At 33.7% G+C, this 23,875-nt stretch overlaps 1 protein-coding gene across 2 annotated transcripts in view; it reads left to right on the top strand.

Annotated features, from left to right (window-relative positions):
- The window catches only part of LOC116413457 (homeobox protein Nkx-2.4-like), a 53,866-nt gene extending 41,629 nt beyond the window's left edge, over nt 1–12,237 (top strand). The window contains exons 5-6 of one of the 2 annotated variants that reach the window (XM_052900525.1): nt 8,603–8,689; nt 11,446–12,237. In XM_052900525.1, the coding sequence (XP_052756485.1) occupies nt 8,603–8,689; nt 11,446–11,685 (327 nt within the window). In that variant the 3' untranslated portion in view covers nt 11,686–12,237. The remainder of the gene's footprint in view (nt 1–8,602; nt 8,690–11,445) is intronic. The other variant, XM_052900524.1, reaches the window with a different exon arrangement.
- Nucleotides 12,238–23,875: the final 11,638 nt, after the last annotated feature.

The following is a 23,875-nucleotide window of genomic DNA, read 5'->3' as shown; positions in this document are numbered from 1 at the left end:
GGACTTGAAATTTTTTTTTATGCATTTGTTTGTTCCTTTATTGGGAAAAACTATAGGCTATTCAACATGTTGATACGATCACTATATATTATATATATATAACTAGTCCCTGATAAAAAAGTCAAAGATATTTGCTAATCGTTGCCGTCGGGCGATGGTTACCACTTTCCGTCAGGTGGGCCGTCAGCTTGTTTACCATTCTAAGTTGTAGAAACAAAAAGGAAGTTAGAAATTAGTTCATCATTATAATTTCAGCCATTACCCGTCCACTGCTGGACATAAGCCTCCCCCATAGTCTGCCATAAAGAACGGTCCTGAGCCACCTGCACCTTGTAGAGCATACTAAAAACTAATTGGCAGCACGCGAGTCTATCGCTGTCCTAGGAATTAACTTTGTTAGTTATCCGTGTTTTCCATTATCGGAGAGTTAGTTGAAAATTTTATAGGACACATTTTTGGTCTCTGTTAGATTCGCACTTATGACAAATTTGGATCTAAAACCTAGGTTAAGAAGTTATTAAATTATATGTTATATTTGAAAGAATTTATATGTAAACTAGTTCTTATTATATACAACCACAAAATAATTCATATCTCTATAACCTTCCCATGTGGTTTCATCAATAACTATTACAATTTAATAACCCGTCATTATTTAAGCTAACCCAATATCGGACGAGCTTCCGTCGGCTTTCTCAATAGCGTTATAATTTCCCAATAAGTCCACTTCACTTTTTTCTAATCTCCTAATCTCCGTGAGATCAATACACTTCTTGTCAAAGGCTGGCCGAAATGAAATCATCTGCCTTATTTCCCTAATAAAAAGTAAAAATTGTTTATGGTATCATTGGCCACAATGCGAATACGTCTATTCAGTTGTACCAATCTGACAAAACAAATTATACATAAAAAAAAAATTTCAACTACGTTTTGTGTAATAACCGCGAAGAAGTAAGATTTAACCGCGGGTTTCTGGCTTGATTTTTGCTCCTATTTCTATAATAATAAGTAAGCAATTCTTAAGAGATTAAATTCTTATGAATGGGGGAGTTTTTGTTGTTGTTCATTGTGCGCAGGGATTAGTAATATCTGAGAGGATAATGCACCTGACACGGGCCCTTTTAAAGCAGGTACTGGCAGTGTTGTGCGCTGCGAGCCCGTTTGTGCTTCTAATAAGTGCATCACTGATATATTGCAATATTTGCGGAGGAGAATTATTAATCGACTTCTAAAAAAGAGGTTGTACGTTCGTCGCGTAATTTTTTTATGTAGCTAAATGTGGATAATTTCGTGAAATGTCTAGAAATATCACTGAGGAGTGGTCGCTGACCATTTACCTTGAGGTTGATACTGATAAATAATAAATATATTCGTTTATTAAAAAAAAAAAAAAAAAACTAGGAATACGACAAAGTTGGTTCACTAAATTAAATCGTATAGGAAAATATTGTAGATTTTTATTATGCTCAAAGGATTTTTTTATAAATTCCAATATTGAAATTCAAAATATCTTTATTCATGTAGGTCTATTACAGGTTCTTATGATATGTCAAATCTACCTACCTACAAATATAATTCAATAAATTAAAGCCGTTAGAAGAGCATGATAAAGCTTTTAAGCTATTAAATAAAAGTTAAATAAATCTTACTTTAAAAGAGATTTTAATTGCTCCAAATAAAGTTAATAAATAATGATAAATGATACATTACTAAGTCTATCAGTCATACATCACTAAGTCTATTTACATTTTAAAAAGTGGCCATTAAGGCTGCACACGCGACGGAAGCTTAAAAATGGAGCAACTTCTCCCGTTTTCTCAACATTTCCCTTCACTGCTCTGCTCCTATTGATCGTAGCGTAATGAGAAGAAGAAAAAATATACTATAGCCCAGGAGTATGAAGAATAATTATACCAAGTTTCGTTAAAATCCGTCAAGTAGTTTTTGTTTCTATAACGAACATACAGACAGACAAAAATTTTACTGATTGCATTTTTGGCATCAGTATCGATCACTAATCACTCCCTGATAGTTATTTTGGAAATATATTTCATGTATAGAATTGACCTCTATACACATTTATTATAAGTATAGAATTAATCATTTTGTTTGAATACATATTGTTGGGGTTTTGCCAGTGGTTGGCACATTTGGCAAACGGATTGGCAACCGCATTTAGGCTTTTAGAGATGTTTTAAGAGGTATGCTGCTGTCCACTTTTCGCCCTCCCTTAGTCGCCTCTTACGACACCCACAGGAAAGGAAAGGGTAGCACATAATACACATAACGAAAAAAAGACTTCAAAAATGCTTAAATCTAAGTTTACTTTCTTTCTTCTTTCTTTCATAAGATATTTAATATACAAAAGTTAATTAAAGTATTAGTTAGTGAAATAAATGTTTACTCTCCTTAAATACATTTTAAAGTATAGTTATTAAATAAATATTAACTTATGAATTGCCAAGTCAATATTAGCGAGTTACACGGTTGACGGGCAGGGGTTGTGTTATATCAGTGAACGTGTGGGCGGACGTAATGGCGGTAGGTATACTTGTAATATTTAACTGTTACATACTATCATAAGCTAAGCTCCACAATTCGAGCATGTAATTAGCTATATTTATTCAATTATCAACTTATTAAATTGTAGCTAAATTTAAATAAGATTACCTCTTATTTAAATTTGGTTAATCGTTTTTTTTTTTATACAACTTAGAATGGCAAACAAGCTGACGGCCCACCTCATGGAAAGTGGTAACCGTCGCCTATAGACATGAGCAGTACCATGGACATAACAGAGTATACTGTTTCGCCCATGATACCCCCCACGTGTTGTGCTATTCCTGAGGACTCAGGTGTTATTCCTCTGTACCCTGTAAATTTATTGCCATATCCCACCCTTCAAACCGAAACACAGCCATGCAAACACAACTGCTTCAGGTAGAAACACGAATGGGACAGAGGTAATCATAAGATTATTAGAATAAACTGTTTTCTATTTATAATTATAATAAATATAAATTAACTTATAATTACCGCGTGGTCCCGGCATAGAACAGACCGCCACTTCCTTTACAGTGGATGTCGTAAAACACGACTAAAGGAGGGCGAGGAATGGACAGCACCGACTCTCTTAAAAGATTTTCAAAGTCTAACTGTGGTTGTCAATCCGCCAGCCAAACGTGGCAACTATTTTTAAGAACATTTACTTTTAAGAAGTCCTAGTACTTTTAACTAATAAGACATAATATACAAGCATGTATAATATATATAACCCTAATGAATAGTGCATTTAAGAACGTGACACAATGAAACTTATAAATGAAAGCCCGCTTTTATTTTTATAGATTATAAAACTAGATAAATGTTACAAATCGAAAGAACAGCATAGACGAGTAGATTAAATTGAGTATTGTTGGTTGTAAATTGTCTCTTGACATTTGTCCTGTGAAGCTGTGATCAGTAGTCAAAGCAAAAACTTTGCTATCAGCTGTAATAACATCAGATATCACCGCAATTAAAAATTCTAAAATATTTTATTCGTCGCATTCATTCACGTACTGGCCACATACAATTTTACACTGGCAACACAAATTTTGCGCTCGTCACAAAATGTTAATCCGTTAAATTTGTTTTCTTTGCTCAATTATAAAGTTTAAAATGCTGTGGCAATTTGCTTGGAATATTTAACCATTTACTTGTGATATTTTTTGCTGGTCCCGCGTGATATTTTTATAAGTTACTAAATAAATGAAGGGTATTGATCGGCTGTCAGAGAGCCGAGCGTGTGTTTACTCAGTGCGCGATTGAATACAATATTTCTGTATAATAAAGTGCGACAATCAACTATTGTTGGAACGCATAGCGACTGACAAATCAGTGACACGGTGGGTAGTTGAGAATTCTTTAATGAATGTTTATTTTGTGTCTTTTATATGTATGAACGGACAGAATATTAGATATATAAACTGAACTTTTTACATATCAGTCTCAACAGCAGTTTTGCAACAGCAATTTTAAACTAAAAAATGCTAATGTTTACTGAAAAAGCTATTTATTCAACAGACTTCAAGAAGAAGGAAATTCTCAGTTTGGTTGTATTTTTTATATTCCCTCATAAATCCCGTTAGTTCTAAACTGATTTGTAAAATCTTCTTCCTTTTCTGTGGGTGTCATAAAAAGCGACTAAGGACTTAACTTAATGGCCAACTCTTGAAACGTCACCAAAGCCCGACTGTGTCTGCCAACCCGCCTGCCAAGCGTGGCAACTACTAGCAAAACTTCTTTAATGGGGGAGGCCTATGTCCAGCAGTGGACAGTTAACGGATGAAATAGTAATAAAAATGAGAAGTATGATAAAAAGACAAACTATTTAGTAGACGTTTGTTGAATGAACACCGTCTATTCTTAATTTTTTTATCGTATGTAAAAATATTGCATATCTATCTCTTTCTATATTTCTACAAGAATGTATAAATTAAGGCAATAATTACGTACTTAGTTATTATAAAATACATTATTCGGTTTTCTGTTTGAATCGCCTTCGAAACAATTAACCGCCATTGTTTCAATGACATGTGTCAATATCTGGTTACGTCAGTAAATAAGTTTGAAAATATCAGAATTAAATTGTAGACTCATCGCTGGAAAAAATCACTGTACCAAATGAAGAGCTAAACAAATAAGAGAGCAATCTTTATTTATAATAATTGTGTCCAACTGAATTGCAAGTCATCGTTCGCAGGAACGGAACACCTACGCGCATGCGTAGAGGTATAACGAGCCGGACTCAATTGCGGCGTGGTGTTGATTAGATTTTGAACTCAATGCCGTATCTCGTAGGTCGAATTTTAATAAAAGTTTCATATCTGTCAAGAGATATTGGCGCCAAAATTGACTTGTATTGTCAAGATGACAGCCGACTGGGTGGCCATAATTTGGTAAAAACTTTAAACAATTTTAAAATTTGTGGTTATTTTAAAAAGGCATATAATAATTATAATATTTTTTTTCTATATAAATTCGTAATTTACTAAACGGTTATTATTCATGTTGAGTTAATTTAACAGATGTATACTGTTTGATTGTTGAATAATATGACATAATATTGCTTGTAAAGAAATTGTTTTAAAATAGCAGTTTACGTCATAATATTATTATACCTTGGTGGAAAAATATATAGTATTGTTTCCATAGATCAAGAATCTTAAGGATTTCTTAAAGAGTTTAATTTAAAAAGTAAACGCTGGACTTAGATGTTTTTATTTTTTGTAAGAAATGCTTATTGTTCTAATTATATATAGATAAAAAATCTTTAATAACAAAAAGAGAATTACTAATTGCCCAGTGGCTGTGATACTCGTATTTTATGAATTTGTAACCACCATATTAAACTTGCTTAAAAAAACTATGATTGGTAACAGCTGCTGGTCCTTATTAATTTCTTTCGAGCTAACATGAAAAATATTGAATGAAAGAAAAGGAAACGACTTTCCCTTTCTTTTCTAATTATGTACATAGGTAGGTACTTCTAAGTATTTAAGTGGTTTTAGAAAAACAAACGCACGGTAGCGAAGTGGGTGTAAAATTCTTAAACATGTACATACAGTGGACTCTTAACTATCATCCAAAATGTCTCGTCGCTTGACGCCAAGATACAACAGTCGTTTAGATGCAAAACAAATAAGTGAATGGTGCTCTCTAGCGGAGAGTGCGTGCAAGGAAACACCGAGCATTATGCACAAGGAGATTGAAAAGAAAGTACTCGACACGAGGGCGTCCGAGCCTCGTCGGGAGTGCAATAAACGACGCCCGCCAACGGGTCCCGTTCATTAACTCTCATCTACTCCATAAATAATCTAGCGAGCATCATTCCTGAACGCAGCCGGACAAAAGCGCGCGTCACTGCTGCCAACATTTCCAACGTTCCCATAGCGCGAATGAGTACGTCTACACCTACAGTGTAAACAAAAAAAAAATAACAAATAAGACCTCCAATAAGCTCTCGAGCTCAGTCGCCAAGTGGGCACTACAACGCGTCCGTAGTAGCCATGTAACGATTCTACCTTGTTTTTATAACGGATCTCAAAACTTTGTATTGAGACGAGACATCGACAAAATGGCGAGTTGAGCATTTTCATAACGGAACGGTTCGAGAAACCATACTTGGGGTGAGGCACACATCCATTTCAAAGAATAAACACGGAGGAATCACTCTCGATGTATAAATAATAAATAAAGAGTATATTTTGCTGCGTTCCGAGCGTGCGTAGACAAAGGCTGCCCGCTTCGTGGAGCAAACATCGCATATACAGTGTTTATTCTTTCGTCATTAAGGTGGAGTGTTGACTGTGCCGCAGCGCTAATTTCAGGGAGGTCAGGCGCGGGTAACGTCGCGGGAAGTTGTTGACTCGTCTCGCTGTTTCGGATGGGGATTAATTCCGTCAAGTCACGTTACTAGCTGTCTCATGAAAGTATGCCTGTCTCTGCAACAACGTGATAGATACATGAATATTAACAAAGTACCAAGCCTCTAGATAATTTCGTAGCAAAGATATTTTGTTTTGCTAACAAACAACAAGCAACATTTTCAGTTCACTCTTAATATTGAAAATGTTAAAGTAACAAGCAACATTTTCAGTATTAAGAGAATTAGTTCAGGTTATGTATGAAAAATACTTACACTAGACATGCAAATTATGTATGGATGTTATATACGAGTATGTACCATGTATGTTGAACAACATACACTATGTATAGGTTCATCAACAGGTATTCCATTAAAACAATTTATACTGTTTTAATTGACATCGTTCTTCGATCCTCGCTTAAGTTGTCCTACACTAATTTCATCACAATTGAAATTGCCTTGTGAAATATAATCGAAAAATATATAAAATCTTAATAAAATATAAAGTAGAAAATAAATGTTATAATTATATAGTTATAAAATATTAGTTATAAAAATTAGTATAGGAAAGTCTCGGTAGTGCGCTAAATCTTGTCTTACGAAAATGAACCATCTGGAGCGGTACAGAATTAAATCACTTAATTGGTGTGAAGATATCACCGTAACAAACACAAAAAAAATACAGTCAAATTGAAAACATTTTTATCTTGGCTGCAAATTGTCTCATCATTGTGAGTTATTTCTTAGAAGCCATAGATCGTTAAAGAATCTCTCCACTTGTTTGCATCGCGTGAAGTGGAGAGACTACCATATTTCATTTATATCTGAATGTTGGTACCAACTTACTGCACTAAAGAAGCGTTCTCATATTTTGTACTAGCTATTTGGTTACTATGTGTACTTCGTACTCGTGGATTTTAAAAGTAGAAAAATAAATGAAATACATCACTACTAGATGTCGTATCAAGGTGAAACGTACACACTGTTTTTTTTTTAGTTACACCTACAAGAGTATAACCGGGAAAATTAGGGGAGAATGGGATTGTTAGCAATGGTGTTTGACAGCCCCATTGCTAGCAATATGCCCTATTAGGTTGACCTCCACGTGGTTCCTCCTGGAAACCATCGTGAACAATTCTTGTTGAATTCGTCACGATGGGCTAACTGACCTACTTCATTCTCACCTATTATCCCTCACTGGTGCCCGCCGGTGTATACCGATAGCGCGGGTGGGGTTACCATTCCATTATCATCCATTAAAAAAAAAACCGGGAAAACCAAATTCAATTTTGTGTAGTAGTTTTATGCGTGATATTGGTACAAAAATGCAGAGAGACAGATAAAATTTAAAAAAAAAATTATACTGCCTTCTTATTTTCTTATTAGTTGTGGCCATATCATCCGTTTACTGTCTACTTATGAAAATAAGCTTCCCCCATAAGGGAAGTCTTACCGGTAGTTGCCACGCTTCGCTGGCGGGTTGGCAATCGCAGCCAGACTTTTAGTGGTGTTTTAAAACGCTGCTGCCGATTCCTCTGTCATTAAGTTCTCTTAGTCGCCTTTTATAACGTCTAGTGAAAAGGAAGGGCTGGCCTATTTTATGCCAGACAACATGTCAACTATGGCGGGACCATATGGCCCGCCATAGTTACATACATACATTATTAAGACTCTTCTTATTAATTTTTCCTACATATCTCCTTTATACAGTCATTATTTTATTTTATTAATTTTTTATTGTACAATAAAACTTTATACAAATGGCGACCTTAATGCCATATGGCATTTTCTACCAGCTAACAATTTTTTTTTATGGGTGAAAATGGTATGGTAACCCCGCCTGCGCTAACGGAATACGCTGGTGGAGCACCAGTGAAGGGTGATAGATGAGAATGAAAACAGGCCAGTTAGCCCATCATGATGAATTCATCAGGAATTAACCATGATAGTTTCCAGGGGGAACCGCGAGGATGTCAACCTGGTTGGATATATTGCTAGCAATGGGATTCTCAGTTTTCATTACTAACAATCCCTTTCCCCCCACCAGCTAACCATTAGGTGAAAGCAAAAAGCGTATGAAGGGCAGATATGGTGAAAAATATGTGACAATTATACAGTCATTGTCAAGTTACAATTTTATTATATTAGTAATCTATTTCACTTCCATTTTTTAACATTTCTTTTTTGTCGCAGGTTAAAATATGGTTTCAAAATCATCGCTACAAATGTAAACGGCAAGCGAAGGAAAAGGCGATGGCGGAACAAAACCAACACAATCAGGTACGAAAAATTGAAAAAAAAAATTGTAACCTTTAATATATATCATGCATAGATTCCGCTGTGTATTAGGAATATTTGTTGAAATACAAGTGGATTATTTAGATACCATTCTTCATAAACTATGCCTGTTTTCAGGAATGGCAACGTATGGGAGGTATCATGGACGAAACAGTATACCCTGTTATGTCCATGGCACTACTCATGTCTATAGACGACGGTTACCACTTTCCATCAGGTGGGCTGTCAGCTTGTTTGCCATTCTAAGCTGTATAAATAACCTACTGAACGGATTTAATTAAAATTTAGTACACAGATAGTCTATGTCCTAGCTTAGCACATAGGACACTTTATTTACTTATTAATGCGGACGAAACCACGGTACATAGCTAGTTATTATTAATACCAACTTACTGCATTTGCGTATAGAATAGTGTAGAATTTCCTAAATAGAGTATACTGTTTCGCCCATGATACCCCCCATGCGTTGCCATTCCTGAGGACTCAGGTGTTATTCCTCTGTATCCCACTGCTGAACATAAGCCTCCCCCCTTGGGGGGTTTTGCCAGTAGTTGCCATGCTTGGCAGGCGAATTAGCAACCACAGTTAGGCTTTAGAGGTATTTTAAAAGGAACGCTGTTACCCATCCCTCGACCTCTCTTAGTCTATTTCTGAATATGCTCTTTGATTTATTGTAGTGTAATAATAAATTAATTTTACTTTATTTATTACGAATTATTTCTTTTTTTAATGAATTGTGACCATTTTGTTTCTATATTAAAGCGTAATTTTATGAACAAGCACAATTTTAATATTCGATTTAACTAATGAATAATGCATGTTAAAGAAGTAAGCGATAAAATCAACGACGCAGCGATTCCCCTCGATTGTCGAGCACCAAACTTGGCCATAAGAGAATCTCCCGTCGAGCTACGGGGTAGGTATACGGGGCCCGCACTGGTAGTAAGTCAACCGGTAGCTGGCAACCCCATAGCGACTAGTTTTTTTTCTGCTAGGGTTATCAAATTAAGTATTATTTTCTTGACTTCATTTAGAAGGGAAATTTAATTTATTTTGTATTACGAATTGCCAATGACGTAAGGTTTGTGTGATAGAATTATTAAACACCATTAGGCATTACGTAAACTTAAATAAAAGTTTTTAAAAAATATTTAGGTTGTCCACTCTGAGATGTATTTATTTTACTACTAATTCTAGATATATATTATTTTATAAACTTATAATTTAATCTATATTACAAATAATATAATACATTACTAGTATCTATACTAACATTATGCAGACAAAAGATTTCATCATTAATTTGTAATGGATATGGAATGGATACACTCAGAAAATATTTAAATGTTTTTAAAAATTCTTTCCTTTTTAGACACCTATTTTGTCAGCGATTAATATAAGCTATATATTATTTTCGATATTTCTATCTACTCGCGTGAAACCAGGTCGGATTACTAGTCATATGATTTATTAAATTGGAAAACCAATTACATAAACCATTTCTTGATGGTATCAAGATAAAATTTACATCAATTCTACTTTTACGAACAAATCTATGAAAACCACTTCCAATTTGGTTCAGTAAGGTACTTTTTTTTACTGTATAGACACACAATAATTCTAAATTATTTTGATTATTATTATTAAGTCTCTTCGAAAATCGTTAGCTGTGTAACGGGAAACAATTCTTTCTGAAACATAAAGTACACATAAATGTAGCTGATATCTTTATAATTTTTTTTTTTCTAAAAATATTAGATACAATTCAAATATTACAAGTACTTCCCAAAAACTCGCAAGGTTTATAACGTAATTATATGAAACAGATGTGGGGTTAGCATAGCTGGAGCCGGGGAGACAGCCCTAATGAGGCGCGTGTTGCCAGCCTATGATTGCCTCAATTTGCAGGAACGTGCGGGGGCTGCGACTTCCGATTGTTAGTGGTGGGCGTCGATTGAGCTTTACTCCCTGGAAGCGTAATGACTTTATTGTTCACGGCAGTAATATAACTCTGATTATAACGGCTAATACCTTATCTCACTAATATTAAATGTCAATTGTAAATGTAATTAATTCACTGAATGTAATTTGTTGTATATTTCTAAAGAGTTTTTTTTTTTTTTGAAGAAAAAATGTTTTTAATTTTTATTTCCCATTTGTAAAGATGTATATTTATTTATATAAAATTTATAGATTAACAAGCTATATTTCGTGGTGTGAATTAGATTAAAAGTATAAGATTAAAAGAAATCGTATGTTATATGTTCATTCAGGACATTGCTGTGTAACAAATATCCAAAAATCTTTACCAAGTAGGTACTTGTATTAGTTTGTTAATAAACATCTTGTTACTAACTAATAAGCTGTAATTGTTTAAATAAATACATTTGTTATTATTATTTTCACGTTTCATATTTACAATGAAAATAGGATTCAGATTCTTATACCTAATATTACTACTATGACGCCCTCTGGTATCATGAGTTTCTAGACCCTCTTCGTTATACACGAAGGCCTTTGACATGGCATATCGGACAACTGCTTGGCGTGCCCATTTCGAAGTATGCAGCAAGTTATGGATTGAACAGAGATTCAATTTCAGGATTACTAAATCGCAGTCAAGCATTGCCCAACCAAGAGCTGTCACAGTTAATAATAATTACACTAGACTGTAATGTAATAAAAAATACAATATAAAAAAAGAAAAACAAAGTATTAACATTTTCATCATCCCACAGTCCTCATCATCGCCCCGGCGAGTGGCAGTGCCCGTCCTGGTGAAGGATGGGAAACCGTGTGGATCTGGGGAGTCCTCGTCACCAGCGCACAGCCACTGCGCTACTCCCACATCGGGATACTCCGCGCCCCAACCCTCGCAGGCCGCGTGCAGCAACCCCCTAGTGTCCTCGTACCGGCAACCCACGGCGTACCAACAGCAATGCTCGGGCTATCTGCCTCTACAGGGCAGGGCCTGGTAGAAGTTCCCACAGCTTTATCACGAGACAATGTTCAAGGAGGAGATGTACTTTGATTAATTTAAAATTTTCGCAATGAGTAATTTTTTTCTCTGTGACATCTGGCAACATTTTTATAGTTGGCGTGTGTTGCCGCTATATTTATAGATACAAATTTACCTCAAAGAAAAAAAAAACAGTATAATAGTCTATTAGACTTTTTTATGATTAAGAAATAAAACTTTACAATTTATGGCAATATTGATTTAGTGTTTCCATCGACGAAAATTATTTTTCCTCTTTATTTTTTTTTTTTCATTCTCATTTATTTATTAATGTTCATTTCAGTAATGCGTTTTTTTATCTCACGTAAGTGCATAATGTTTGTGTTTTTGCTTTTTTTACTTATTATTATTATGCTTCAAGAAGTATCATTGATACCTCAAATTTGGTAGTATGTATTAGTATTGAAGTCCGAGACATAAATCTCAGACCAAATATCGACTATTAATTTATTATTTTAGTTATGATATTAATAAATAACTAAGTTCAATTTAAATAAAGTTTATTCTGTATGTATATATATATATATATATATATATATATATATATATATATATATATATATATATATATATATATATATATATATATATACACACATATATATATATATATATATATACCTTTCAATATTTATCAAAATTACTTCATTATTAATTGTCATTCGTATATTCATTTTATGAATATTTGTCAATGAATGCCTCTGACTATCCCATTAGGAAATATAGTCGTGAGCATATTTTTTTTCTGTTTATAAACATTCAAATTCGAATTTTTAATTTGTTTTTAATGAGTACATAAGGAGCTTCTCCAAGAAAATTGTCCGTGGTGAGGCAACGCTGGGCGCTACAGCTAGGCCAGTAACAATTTTAGTGAAATTAGTGGATTCAAGTGATATGTGACTAAAAAGAAAACTACACTTAGCAAGTGAAGTGATCGGATGGAGGGTATTTGTAAATATTTGATTACTATAGTAAAGTCCGGTTTACATTATCTTAGGATTTTAGGATAGTGTTTAGTAGCATTCAAATGTGAGTATTTTATGAGAACTTACACGCTTGCTTGCTTGCGTATTGATCATTAAAAGCAACCGTTTACATTGTTCTACTGATATACTTTCCTAATGACTAAGAGAATGTAAATCGGTCATAAAGCGACTAAGGATTTGAATATTATTTGTGTGTGATAGTTTTGTTTATCGACTTTACAAATCTTGTCCGGAAAATACAATCAAAGTACTTATTTAAGACTAGCGGCCCGTCTTGGCATCGCACGGGTGGACATTTTTAACATTTCCCTTCACTGCTCTGCTCCTATTGATCGTAGCGTGATGAAAATTATACTATAACCTGCCCAGGAGTATGAAGAATAATTGTACCAAGTTTCGTTAAAATCCGTCTAGTAATTTTTGTTTCTATAATGAATATACAGACAGACAGACAAAAATTTTACTGATTGTATTTTTGGTATCAGTATCGATCACTAATCACCCGCTGATAGTTATTTTGGAAATATATTTCATGTATAGAATTGACCTCTCTATAGGTTTATTATAAGTATAGATTATATTGGTCACTGGTATTTGAAGGAGTTTGTTGGGATACATTTTAGAACAAAAACACTTATATCTATGTACACTTTAATTTTTTTATGAAAGTAAGCAGAGACGGACTGAGTCCAGCATAGGTCCGGGGTGGCAAAACTAAATATGGCTCCTTGTTTAAGAAGATTACAAAATTTTACAGGCTTTTTATTTTATCACATTTTATGTACAAGTCTTTTTACTTAAAAATTTGCAAGTGAAATTTAAACTAGATTTAAATAAACATATACCTACATATAAATAATACGTATAAGGAAAATGAACGCCCGGAACCCTCCGCAGGACCAAAAGACCCAGGGCCGGCCATCCCTTTCGCTCCCTCGTTAGTCCGTCTCTGAGAATAAGAAATTCACAGACCGGTTTTTCCATTTTCAGTTTATTATAATATAACAAAATACTGGACTATCATTATTTTACAATGTTAACTATGACAGTATATCCAATGCATAAGATACATAGGTAGATTGGTAATTTAATAATAATAAAATAAATTATCAACAAAATTTATATTAATTTAAATTATTGATAAACTTACTTAATTAAATTAATATATTATTTAATGTTCCTAATATTTCTGTTATCTGTCAAAGTTTTAGAGATAGAAAATTAATTGGTAATTTGGACAGGACAGAGTCTATTAGATCGACTATTACCTAATATATTAAAAAACCAAAGCAATATCAAGGTATATCTGTACCTAACTAGAAAAACAACCGATTCGGTTGCCGAGACTGAGCGAGTGATGCGAATTCGAATCCCATCGGATTGAGTTACTATAAAATTTTTCAACTTAGTTTATTTTTAAATTTCTATTTACAAATATATCTTCTTCTATCTGCGAATGATATCAGTGACGGATCATTAATTGCTCACCTGATGAACTCCAAGCTCGAACATCCATTTGTTAGAACTTTTATAAGCATCCAATTGTATTTTCTGGACAAGCTTTTACACGTCTACTTAAATGCAAAGTGCCAAAATTTGTATTCTGCACTCGATGATGCAATAATTTGATTAATATTACAAGTTTCAGTTCACGTTTCATTGTAAATAACTGATAAAGTAGTTAATTGTTGTGTGAATAGTACAATTTATGGTAAAAATCAGTGTTTTGTGTGTGTAGATAGATTTTACTTGTAAATAAATACTTAATATAACACAAAAAGTTTATCCAACAAATTATTTAATTTCGTCGCCATTTTTTTTAATCTATTTTCAAAAGCGTGTAGTTTTATTCATGGCCAATTAATTCAAATTTTAGTAGCAAATTAAATAATCAGATTTACGCACAAATCGATCGATCTGTCAGCAAAATAACCCTTCATATATACGTTTTTATACGTGCTTATAATTGTTCGCAGACATATTTAGGCATAGGACCTATTGTCATACGGTTTTGTTTGCCAAAGTCGAGTGGCGAGTGTCAATAGAAATCGTATCGAACTACTCTAACAGCTTCTTTGCCATTTTATAATTCCATAAAAAACAATTTTGTGGCAAATCTATCGATTTGGAAATACAACGATTTTTCTTTACTATATTATTAGGCAATAGTTATGTTTTTAAATGTATAGGTAAATGGCTTTTACAGTGTTAATTACGAATTGGTACGAATTGATTAATTAATTAGATAAAAATAAGGTTTCACAAATCAACAAAAGAAATGCAGTAATACAAAAATTTCAGTAAGGTAAATCGGGAAACCTTCATTTATCTTGATATGAATGCAGTTTTGCTATTTTCTATTGGTTAAGCCATCAGATTGTCTACCATTCCATTTTGCACAGAAATAAAATATAATAAACAAACTTATCAAGTATTCTTGGTTAACAAAAAAGCACCTACCTATAAGTAGGTACCTATGTCAAGTCACAAGTAAGATTTAATTAAATGAAAGCACTTTCTCAGCGAAGTTTCGTAATTTAAAAAAAAAGTTTAATATATTTTTTTAACATGCTTATGTCAAAATTTACAACGGTTAATGAGGACAGTGTTTTTATTTTAGTCATTCATCATGTAATTTGATATTCACATAAACGATGATTAAAATATTTTTTTTATTTAAAATAATTAACAAACATTATTTAATTAAATATCAAATTAGATAGTTACTGACTAGAATAAAAACTAGCTTACTAGTTAATAAACTATTCGTCCTTACTGTTAAATTATTAGTCTCTGGACAAAGAAAATACGAGCTTCAATTATTATATTTTATAAGTCGATTGAACTGTACTTAAATATATTTTTTATTTTCTGCAATTGTAGAAGCCGCAAAATGCCGCTCTATTGTAAATAGTGATGTAGTAAATAAGGTTAATTTAACAAACTGCGCTGGCAACACCGCAACAAAATGGCGTGTGTTTTGACGCTAAAAAAACAATGAATAATAGCAATAAGCCACTTTAATTATATTTTAGATTAATGTAACAAATTGAAGAGATATGTAATTAATGTTTTTCTAAACATAATTTATATGTTCTGAGATTAGGTCGATGTAATTATTATAGGTACGCTTAGGGGACGTTATTATGGATTATAATTATAAATAATAGTAATAACATGAAAGGAATTTGTAATTATAATGAAAAGTGGGGTGTAATGAATTTCAATTTATAAAATTAATAAAAATTAATGAGTTTTATCAACTTGTTTCAATCTCTTTTAAATCCAATAATACCTACCTAATATGAGTACCACTTACAAATACTTCTCAATAAGTTTATTTACTAATATTTCAATTATAAATCACTTTATAATTGAAATATTGGCATTAATATTGATTGATATACAATAAATGTGCTTGTTTGACTGTAAAATAGTATACTTTTTAGTAATTGTTTATAAATTTAATTGTTTCTTTTATTTTAACTGAGTACAACTACATCAACATCATTAGTTACATACTATGGAAAAAAATGACGTTACCGCTTATATATTTTTTTATAATTATATATAATTAAGGTTTGTTTAGATAGGCAAAAAAATTATTTGCATCTAAAGCATACACATTAATTTTTTTAAATATTTTTATTTAAATCAAATATGCTAATGAAAATGATAAATAAATACACGTAAATATCTTAAACTTTATTGCTAAATAAACTTAAGAACGTAAAGAATAAATACTTAGATAATGCTACGAAATATTTACCTTTGTGCCCTCGATTGCTCCCAACCACTCAACGTTGTAAGCTCATTTTATTGTCTTCAATATTCCCAGATTACCGGGTAATCTCTCATAACGCGTATAACAGTTTATTCCGCATGGCAACATCGACTTTGTTGAATGTCAGTCACGGCCCGCCAAAACGAAATAATAACATCGCAGTCGAAAAAAGTAGAACGACGCAAACGTTCAATAGTCACATTGAATATTGTGTTTTATGATCATTTTGTAAGGTTCAGATTCGTTTAAAAGTTTGAGTAAGTTGCATCCTTTTCATTTTGGACAGTAATTTCCATAGAACAAAGCCAAGAAGAGTGCACGTGCACGGCATTACGAGGGCACGCTAATAAAATGCTGGATTAACTGAGAGCGACAGGACAGGTGAGGGAGGCGAAATTGAAAACTATTGGCCTCTTCACAACGAAATTGGCATATCGCATAAAGTTTCGAGTTACTACGGATTTACGGCAAGTAATTGATCGAATACTTTTGGGGCGTTTGCTACCGAAGGGCAAAAATTCAGAAGAATGTTTCGATTCAAAACGAATATACTTAACAAGCTTGAAGGAGTAATAATCGATGTTAACCAATAAGTATTTAAATTTGATATTTTTATTTGCAAACAAAGAAAAATGCCTTTTATTTTATTGGATATTAGCTTTTACCGGGATGAAAAGTAGTCTATGTTCTTTTCCATGGCATATAGTATCTACATGTAAGTATATTAAATTCCATTTTTTTCATTCCATTTTTCTAGTAATTTAAAATGACAAACAAGCTGGCGGCTAATGGAAAGTGGTGGGGGAAAGGGATTGTTAGTAATGCGGGCTACTAGTCCCATTGCTAGCAATATACCCCGTCAGGTCGACCTCCACGCGGTTTCCCTTGGAAACCATCGTGCTAAATTCCAGATGTATTCATCACGATGGACTAACTGACGTGCTTTTTCATTATGCACCTGTCATCCCTCACTGGTGCCCCGCCTGCGTGTACGGGCAGGCGGAGTTTACCATTCCATTACCATCCATAAAAAAAATTAAAAGTGGTAACCGCCGTCTATCGACGTAAATAGCACCATGGACATAATAGAGAGAATATACTGTGTCTTCATGTGTTGCCATTCTTGAAGACTAAGCGATTGATTAAGATGCTAAGAGGTTATAAACAAATATACATATTTTCACATATATTATTAGTAAGGTCGGTGTTTCCAGCTACAATGAATAATAAGTCCACCACTACAATTGTCCCCGGAAGCGCTAATTAGACAAAGCCGGATATATTGTGATGTGCCAACATGGCGCGGCGGCCCCGCCGAGCACGTAGCTCCATCGATCCGCGATAGGGCACGTGTGCAGTGCTCGCTGGTGGCTGCCGCGTGTCCAGCTCCATGCGACTTTATCAAAAATCGGCAAGCGTTTCAGATTTTATGATAATATAAAAATAACGTTGCTGATGGTGTTTGGAGATGATTATTTATACTAAATACAATGTTTACTACTTATTGCAAAATAGGTTATTTTTTTTTTAATGGATGTTAATGGAATTGTAACGCCGCCCACATTATTGGTATACACTGACGGGACACCAGTAAGGATGAAAAGGCAGATCAGTAAGCCCATTATGACGAATTCGACGATAAATTACTCACGATGGTTTCCAGTGGGGACCACGTGGAGGTCGACCTGATAGGTTATATTGTTAGCAATGGGATTAGTATTCTACTACATTACTAATATTCCCTTCCCCCCAATAGGTTATGGTTGGAACATCGATTCGAATGATTAATGATTAAAAAAAAAATAAGTTAGATTTCACAAAAAAAAACTGTCTTAGTTATTTTTTATTTAAAATCCAAACGACTGAGCCGATCTTGATAAAATTTCCATGGAACTAATCTGCGAGTAAGTATGTAAAAGAACTAAATTTAACTAAAAAACTAAAACCTATTTTTATCTGTAAACTTAAAAGAATTTTCATTGTTATAGAAAGAGGAATCAATTATGAGGGTTAAAGAAAGGGGATAAATAATTAAAATGTTTGATTTTGTAGTTCTCTTTTATATCATTTTGCATCAGCACGAAAATCATAAAGACATAAAAGGCGTATTTAGATGGCCAGTAACACGCCACAGGGCCATAACGTTGAGGTTTACACACTAATATTTGACGATATAACGACATTTTCCGTCGGTACCAATTACACTTTTAAAACTCCACCCTATTTTAAAATCTTCCTACTGAAAAATAAATCACATTTTGCTCCCCTCTGAAAAATCGCGAATTGTGCGTACACGATCTGTAAACAAATTTGCGAATATTATTCGTGTTTACGGGCGCATCATGAATACCGACCCTCTGGAAGGGGTGAGCCACCATTAGGGCTTCAAGATTTACCATTCATGGTCTTAAGAACGTCTTGCCCTTAATGTATGGGGATTGTGTAATGCAAGCTTCGGTCAATTATAAACTCCTATTGTATTTTATTATTTTCTCAAACATGCTTGGAAATGTGAGCATTATTTTGACAATCTTCTTAGAGATAAATCAAAATTGCCGTACTGGCCAGATACATGCGGGCAGCGGCCGGCAAAAGTTGTATGAAAATCCATATCTGTCGTGTTTTGCGGCCAGATAAATTACTATGTAAACTCATATCTGCCCTGTAATTTAAAAATGGAATGACCTTTTACTTCGAAACATGGCTACTAAGGAGGTAACTAATAAAAGGTTTTATTTAAATTTCGAACTACCTTGTAAATAGAAAGTTGTTTATTAAAAAAAAACAAAGGAACATTGTGGCGCGTGAATAATTATTATTGTTCGTTATTCGTCATTGAACTTAAAAAGTAAAATTGTGTTTTTGATTTCCGCGCATTGTTTGAGAAAAGTACTATACTAGCCTTGGCCACAACTAGGCATTGATGGACTTACGTATGTGTGTCTCGGCTTCGCCTCGGCCCACATTTGCATGTTCCTCCATCAATGCCTCAATTGCCGGCCGCTGCAGTAATGTACTATTACTTAACTTTAAGTAGATATATAAATAGAAAATGTTTATTGTGCAAATTTTGTATCCGATATTTATAAATAATCTCCATCCAAAGGTTGCGTGGAAGAGATCGCTTTTAGCGATAAGGTCGCCCATTGTTTTCTCACTGTGATCTTTTCTTGTAATTGTTTGTATCGATAATAAGTTTACTACTGTAATCTTTTGGAGAAACTAATACAGAGTACCTATCTATCTGTCTATATATACATAAATATAAATAATAGTCGTATTTAGAGTATTACTGTTAATAATTTCTGTAAAATTTGTCTCGATAAATAAATACGAATAAATTACTACTATATATGGGCATTTATATTAAGACACCACTCTCGTGAAAATTAAGCAAAGCTGGTACTTTACGAAAACCATAGACTGCAATTTATTAGGTATATTTTAATATCTTTTCTGTACTAATATAATAAAGATGAAAGATTTGACATCAGTATAAACAGTTATACCCTATCGGGCATGCAACAATATTAAAATTCAAAATTCAAAAATCATTTATTCATGTAGGACATTTTAGCCGCTTATGAACGTCAAATTTTTACATTATAAATAGCTACATGTTATGTGGTCCCGGCATAGAATAGACCACCTTTTCCTTTTCAATGGATGTCGTAAGAGGCAGCTAATGGAGGGCGAGGGATAGGCAGCAGCATCCTTCTTAAACCAACTCTAAAGCCTAATTGCGGTTATAAATCCGCCTGCCAAGCGTGGCAACTACTGGCAAAACCCACCAAAGGGGAGGTTTATGTTCAGCAGTGGACAGTTCAAGTTTTAAAAAATTAAATGAATGTATGTAAATGTGTAATTCATTTGTATTGTATGACATTTGTTATATTAATGACTTGTTATGTATTTGTTTTTGTTTAGTTTGTATTTGTATTTGTTTAGTCTGCTACCACTAGTATGTGTGCGGCTGCCAATATTTATGGATTGACTCCTACTAGACTATTAATATACGTAAGCCACTAAATTATAATACTAAATTTGCATGCCTTTAGATAAGGCGAAATGTGTAGATCTATTATATTTAAGACCATTATTATTACCACGTTTCTAGCAAATAAATAAATTATTATTATTAATATTAAAAAAAAAGTCTGATATGATGATGATGATTATAGTTATATTGGGTACCTCTGTCCCATTCGCGTTTCAACCGTGAAGCAGTTGTGTTTGCATGGCTGTGTTTTGGTTTGAAGGGTGGGATATGGCGTGAATTTACTGGGTACAGAGGAATAACACCTGAGTCTTCAGGAATGGCAACGCATGGGGGGGGGGGGGTATCATGGGCGAAACAGTATAGTCTGTTACGTCCATGGTACTGCTCCTGTCTATAGGCGACGGTTACCACTTTCCATCAGGTGGGCCGTCAGCTTGTTTGCCATTCTAAGTTGTAAAAAAAAAATTATGAGCGAGTAATATGAACTATTCTATATATCTATCCTTGTAAAGCCGGGGCGGATCACTAGTTAAAAAAACGTAAGTATATAGAAAACGGACATATATGGAAACACAAATATGCGGGTATCGAATCCATGACCATTGGAAAGTGAGGTAATCTATAAAACTATTAATTCACCAAAACTATAAAATTTTACTAAATTATTTGAATAAAAAAATAAAGGTTCAAATTCGGTAATAAATGTTTTAGTCACAATTATACAAAATATTGTTGTTTCGTAGAAAAGCGATTTAAATTATGATACTTGTAAATGGGGAAAGAATGTAAAATTAATTGCGAATTGCCGAGGAGAATGCGTAACAAAGGCACAGGCGTTTAGACAGAATGTCTGTCTAGTTAATAACCTCACAATAGATTTGCTAAGAAATCAATAATAAAAAACAAAAAAAAAAAAAACAGATAAATAGAAAAAAAATTAGAAAACTTATGTATAAACAGATAGATACTCTTTATTGTTTCTTCCATAAGATTACAATAGTAAACTTATTATAAATACATACAAACAATTACAAGAAAATAATAACACTGAGAAAACAATGGCTGGCCTTGTCGCTAAGAGCGATCTCTTCCAGGCAACCTTTGGATGGAAAAGAGTAATTAATTATAGAGAAAATACCTAGCTTGAAATTCAAAATTCAAGCATGAGTAGATATATGTACATATAACGCTTCAGTAATTAAAGTGGACGATTGAAGGAAGAAGGTATGAAACTGTCCTATGAAATGGAAGCCAAATAAAAAGCATAGAGCAAAAAAATATATTTTTAATATTTATGTTCGAAGTGCATAGATACGTATAGCGCCGAAGGTTGAGGGCTTGTCTCCTAATTAGAACAAAAAACGCGGGAAAATACAAGTACGCTTGACAGTGACTCAGAGACAAAGAGCATCTCGTTCTACAAAACAAAAGCCTCATGATGCATTAGAAAAAATTTAATTTGAATTATATTCAGAATGCAATACAGTTCTTATTAGAACAAGCTAGGCATCCCAGTCTCCACCATTTTCATTACGAATAACGCGAATCAAAGAGTTCCATCCTCAGACGTATCACATTTTAAAGAGAACCTTATCACATGTATACAGAAGTCTATTTTCATTGTGTAAAAGTCATCTAGTGATGTTTCCAGATTTCGTTTGGCTGCGTAGAGAAGCGCCATCGCTCCAATTGTCTGTGGCACGTTCGAGCAAAGAGGCCACAATCGATAGAGCACGGGCGTGCGTTGTAATGAATTTATTAGGGAACTAGTGTTTTGTCTTCGTATTTTTTATTATTCATAATAATCAGTCTCTAAAAAATGGAAAGGGGAGTAAAAGTATGATTCGAATGATATTGATTATTATTATTTGAAGAAAAAAAAGTTTTTTTTTTTAATGATAATATATCTTAGTTGTAATCTTTACTTTCACATATTATGAAGCCAGATGTCGTATTTCATAAATAAAAATTGGACGCATTGTAATTTTTACTATTTCTCCATTGCAGTTTAGCTTTGATAAGTTGTTCCCAGTAGATTTATACACATTACTTATCAATATATCATCCATAGATTCGGAATCCTCACTACAAGGTTTATGCTTGAAGCTATATAGGTAGTATGTTTTTTTATTATACAACTTAGAATGGCAAACAAGCTGACGGCCCACCTGATGGAAAGTGGTAACCGTCGCCTATAGACATGAGCAGTACCATGGACATAACAGAGTATACTGTTTCGCCCATGATACCCCCCATGCGTTGCCATTCCTGAGGACTCAGGTGTTATTCCTCTGTATGTATGTATACTTACCTTACCGAAAGGCAATAAAGTTCTTTTTTAGAAATAGTTCATTTATTAACAGGACAATCGTGTTTTTTTAATTTGCAGAGCAAAATTTACTTCCCATCCGTCCCATCCGTTATTAACTCTCCACAGCTAACAAAGGCCTCTCCCATTTTGGATTGCCGGTTGTTGCCACGCTCGGCAAGCGGGTTGGCCCTTAGTCGCCGTATAACTTCTATTAATTAATAATTCTTTAAGCCCTTTTTTTTTAAATTGTTTTTAGAATTCTTTTACAAATTAAAATTGATATAGATAGATAGATATTAATATATAACTATATTATATAAATAATATATATATATATATATATATATATATATATATATATATATATATATATATATATAACCCAAAGAGGGTTGACGTCAGGCAGGTGGCCGGTCGTAAAACTAAAAACCAAATCTTTTTGTAATATGGATAAAATCATATTACGCCGACCACAAATGTTTGGGATAAAGGTAGGAGGATGATGATAGGTAGATAGATATAATTGTAAATAAATCATCAGCTTACAGTTTTAGTGCAGAAAATATAGAATAATCGTAGTCTAACTGACTAATTGCTATGAAAAATAATTATAAAAATATGCATGCCAGTTATACAATGCAGGATCGATATATTTATTGTGTTTGTGAGACGTGGCCCATAGCCCGTGGCCGGTGATGGCGAGATGTGGCGAGTCACGGTGGCATGCTGGCGTGTCAGCGTGTGTCAGTCAATGCCTCATTAACACTCGGGGTGCGGTGCTCGGTCTCCCAACTGAATACGACCACACCGATGTCTTATGAGTACAGGAATCCGTATATTTTACTAGAATAAGTCTTTGTACAGAAGTAGTCTGCTTGGGTACTTTTTTTTAATGGGTGAAAATGGAATAGTAACCCCGCCTGCGCTATCGGTATACGCTGGCGGGGCACCAGTGAGAGGTGATAGGTGAGGATGAAAGCAGGTCAGTTAGCCCATCGTGAAAAATTTCGTGAGAATTAACCACTATGGTTACTGGGGGGAAAGGGATTGTTAGTAATGGAGACTAAG

This window comes from Galleria mellonella, unplaced genomic scaffold, assembly GCF_026898425.1.
Source record: "Galleria mellonella isolate WM207_F2 unplaced genomic scaffold, CSIRO_AGI_GalMel_v1 utg65, whole genome shotgun sequence".
Lineage (NCBI taxonomy): Eukaryota > Metazoa > Arthropoda > Insecta > Lepidoptera > Pyralidae > Galleria > Galleria mellonella.
Note: the sequence above shows the minus strand (reverse complement) of the source record. Positions and strands in the feature narration are given on the sequence as shown.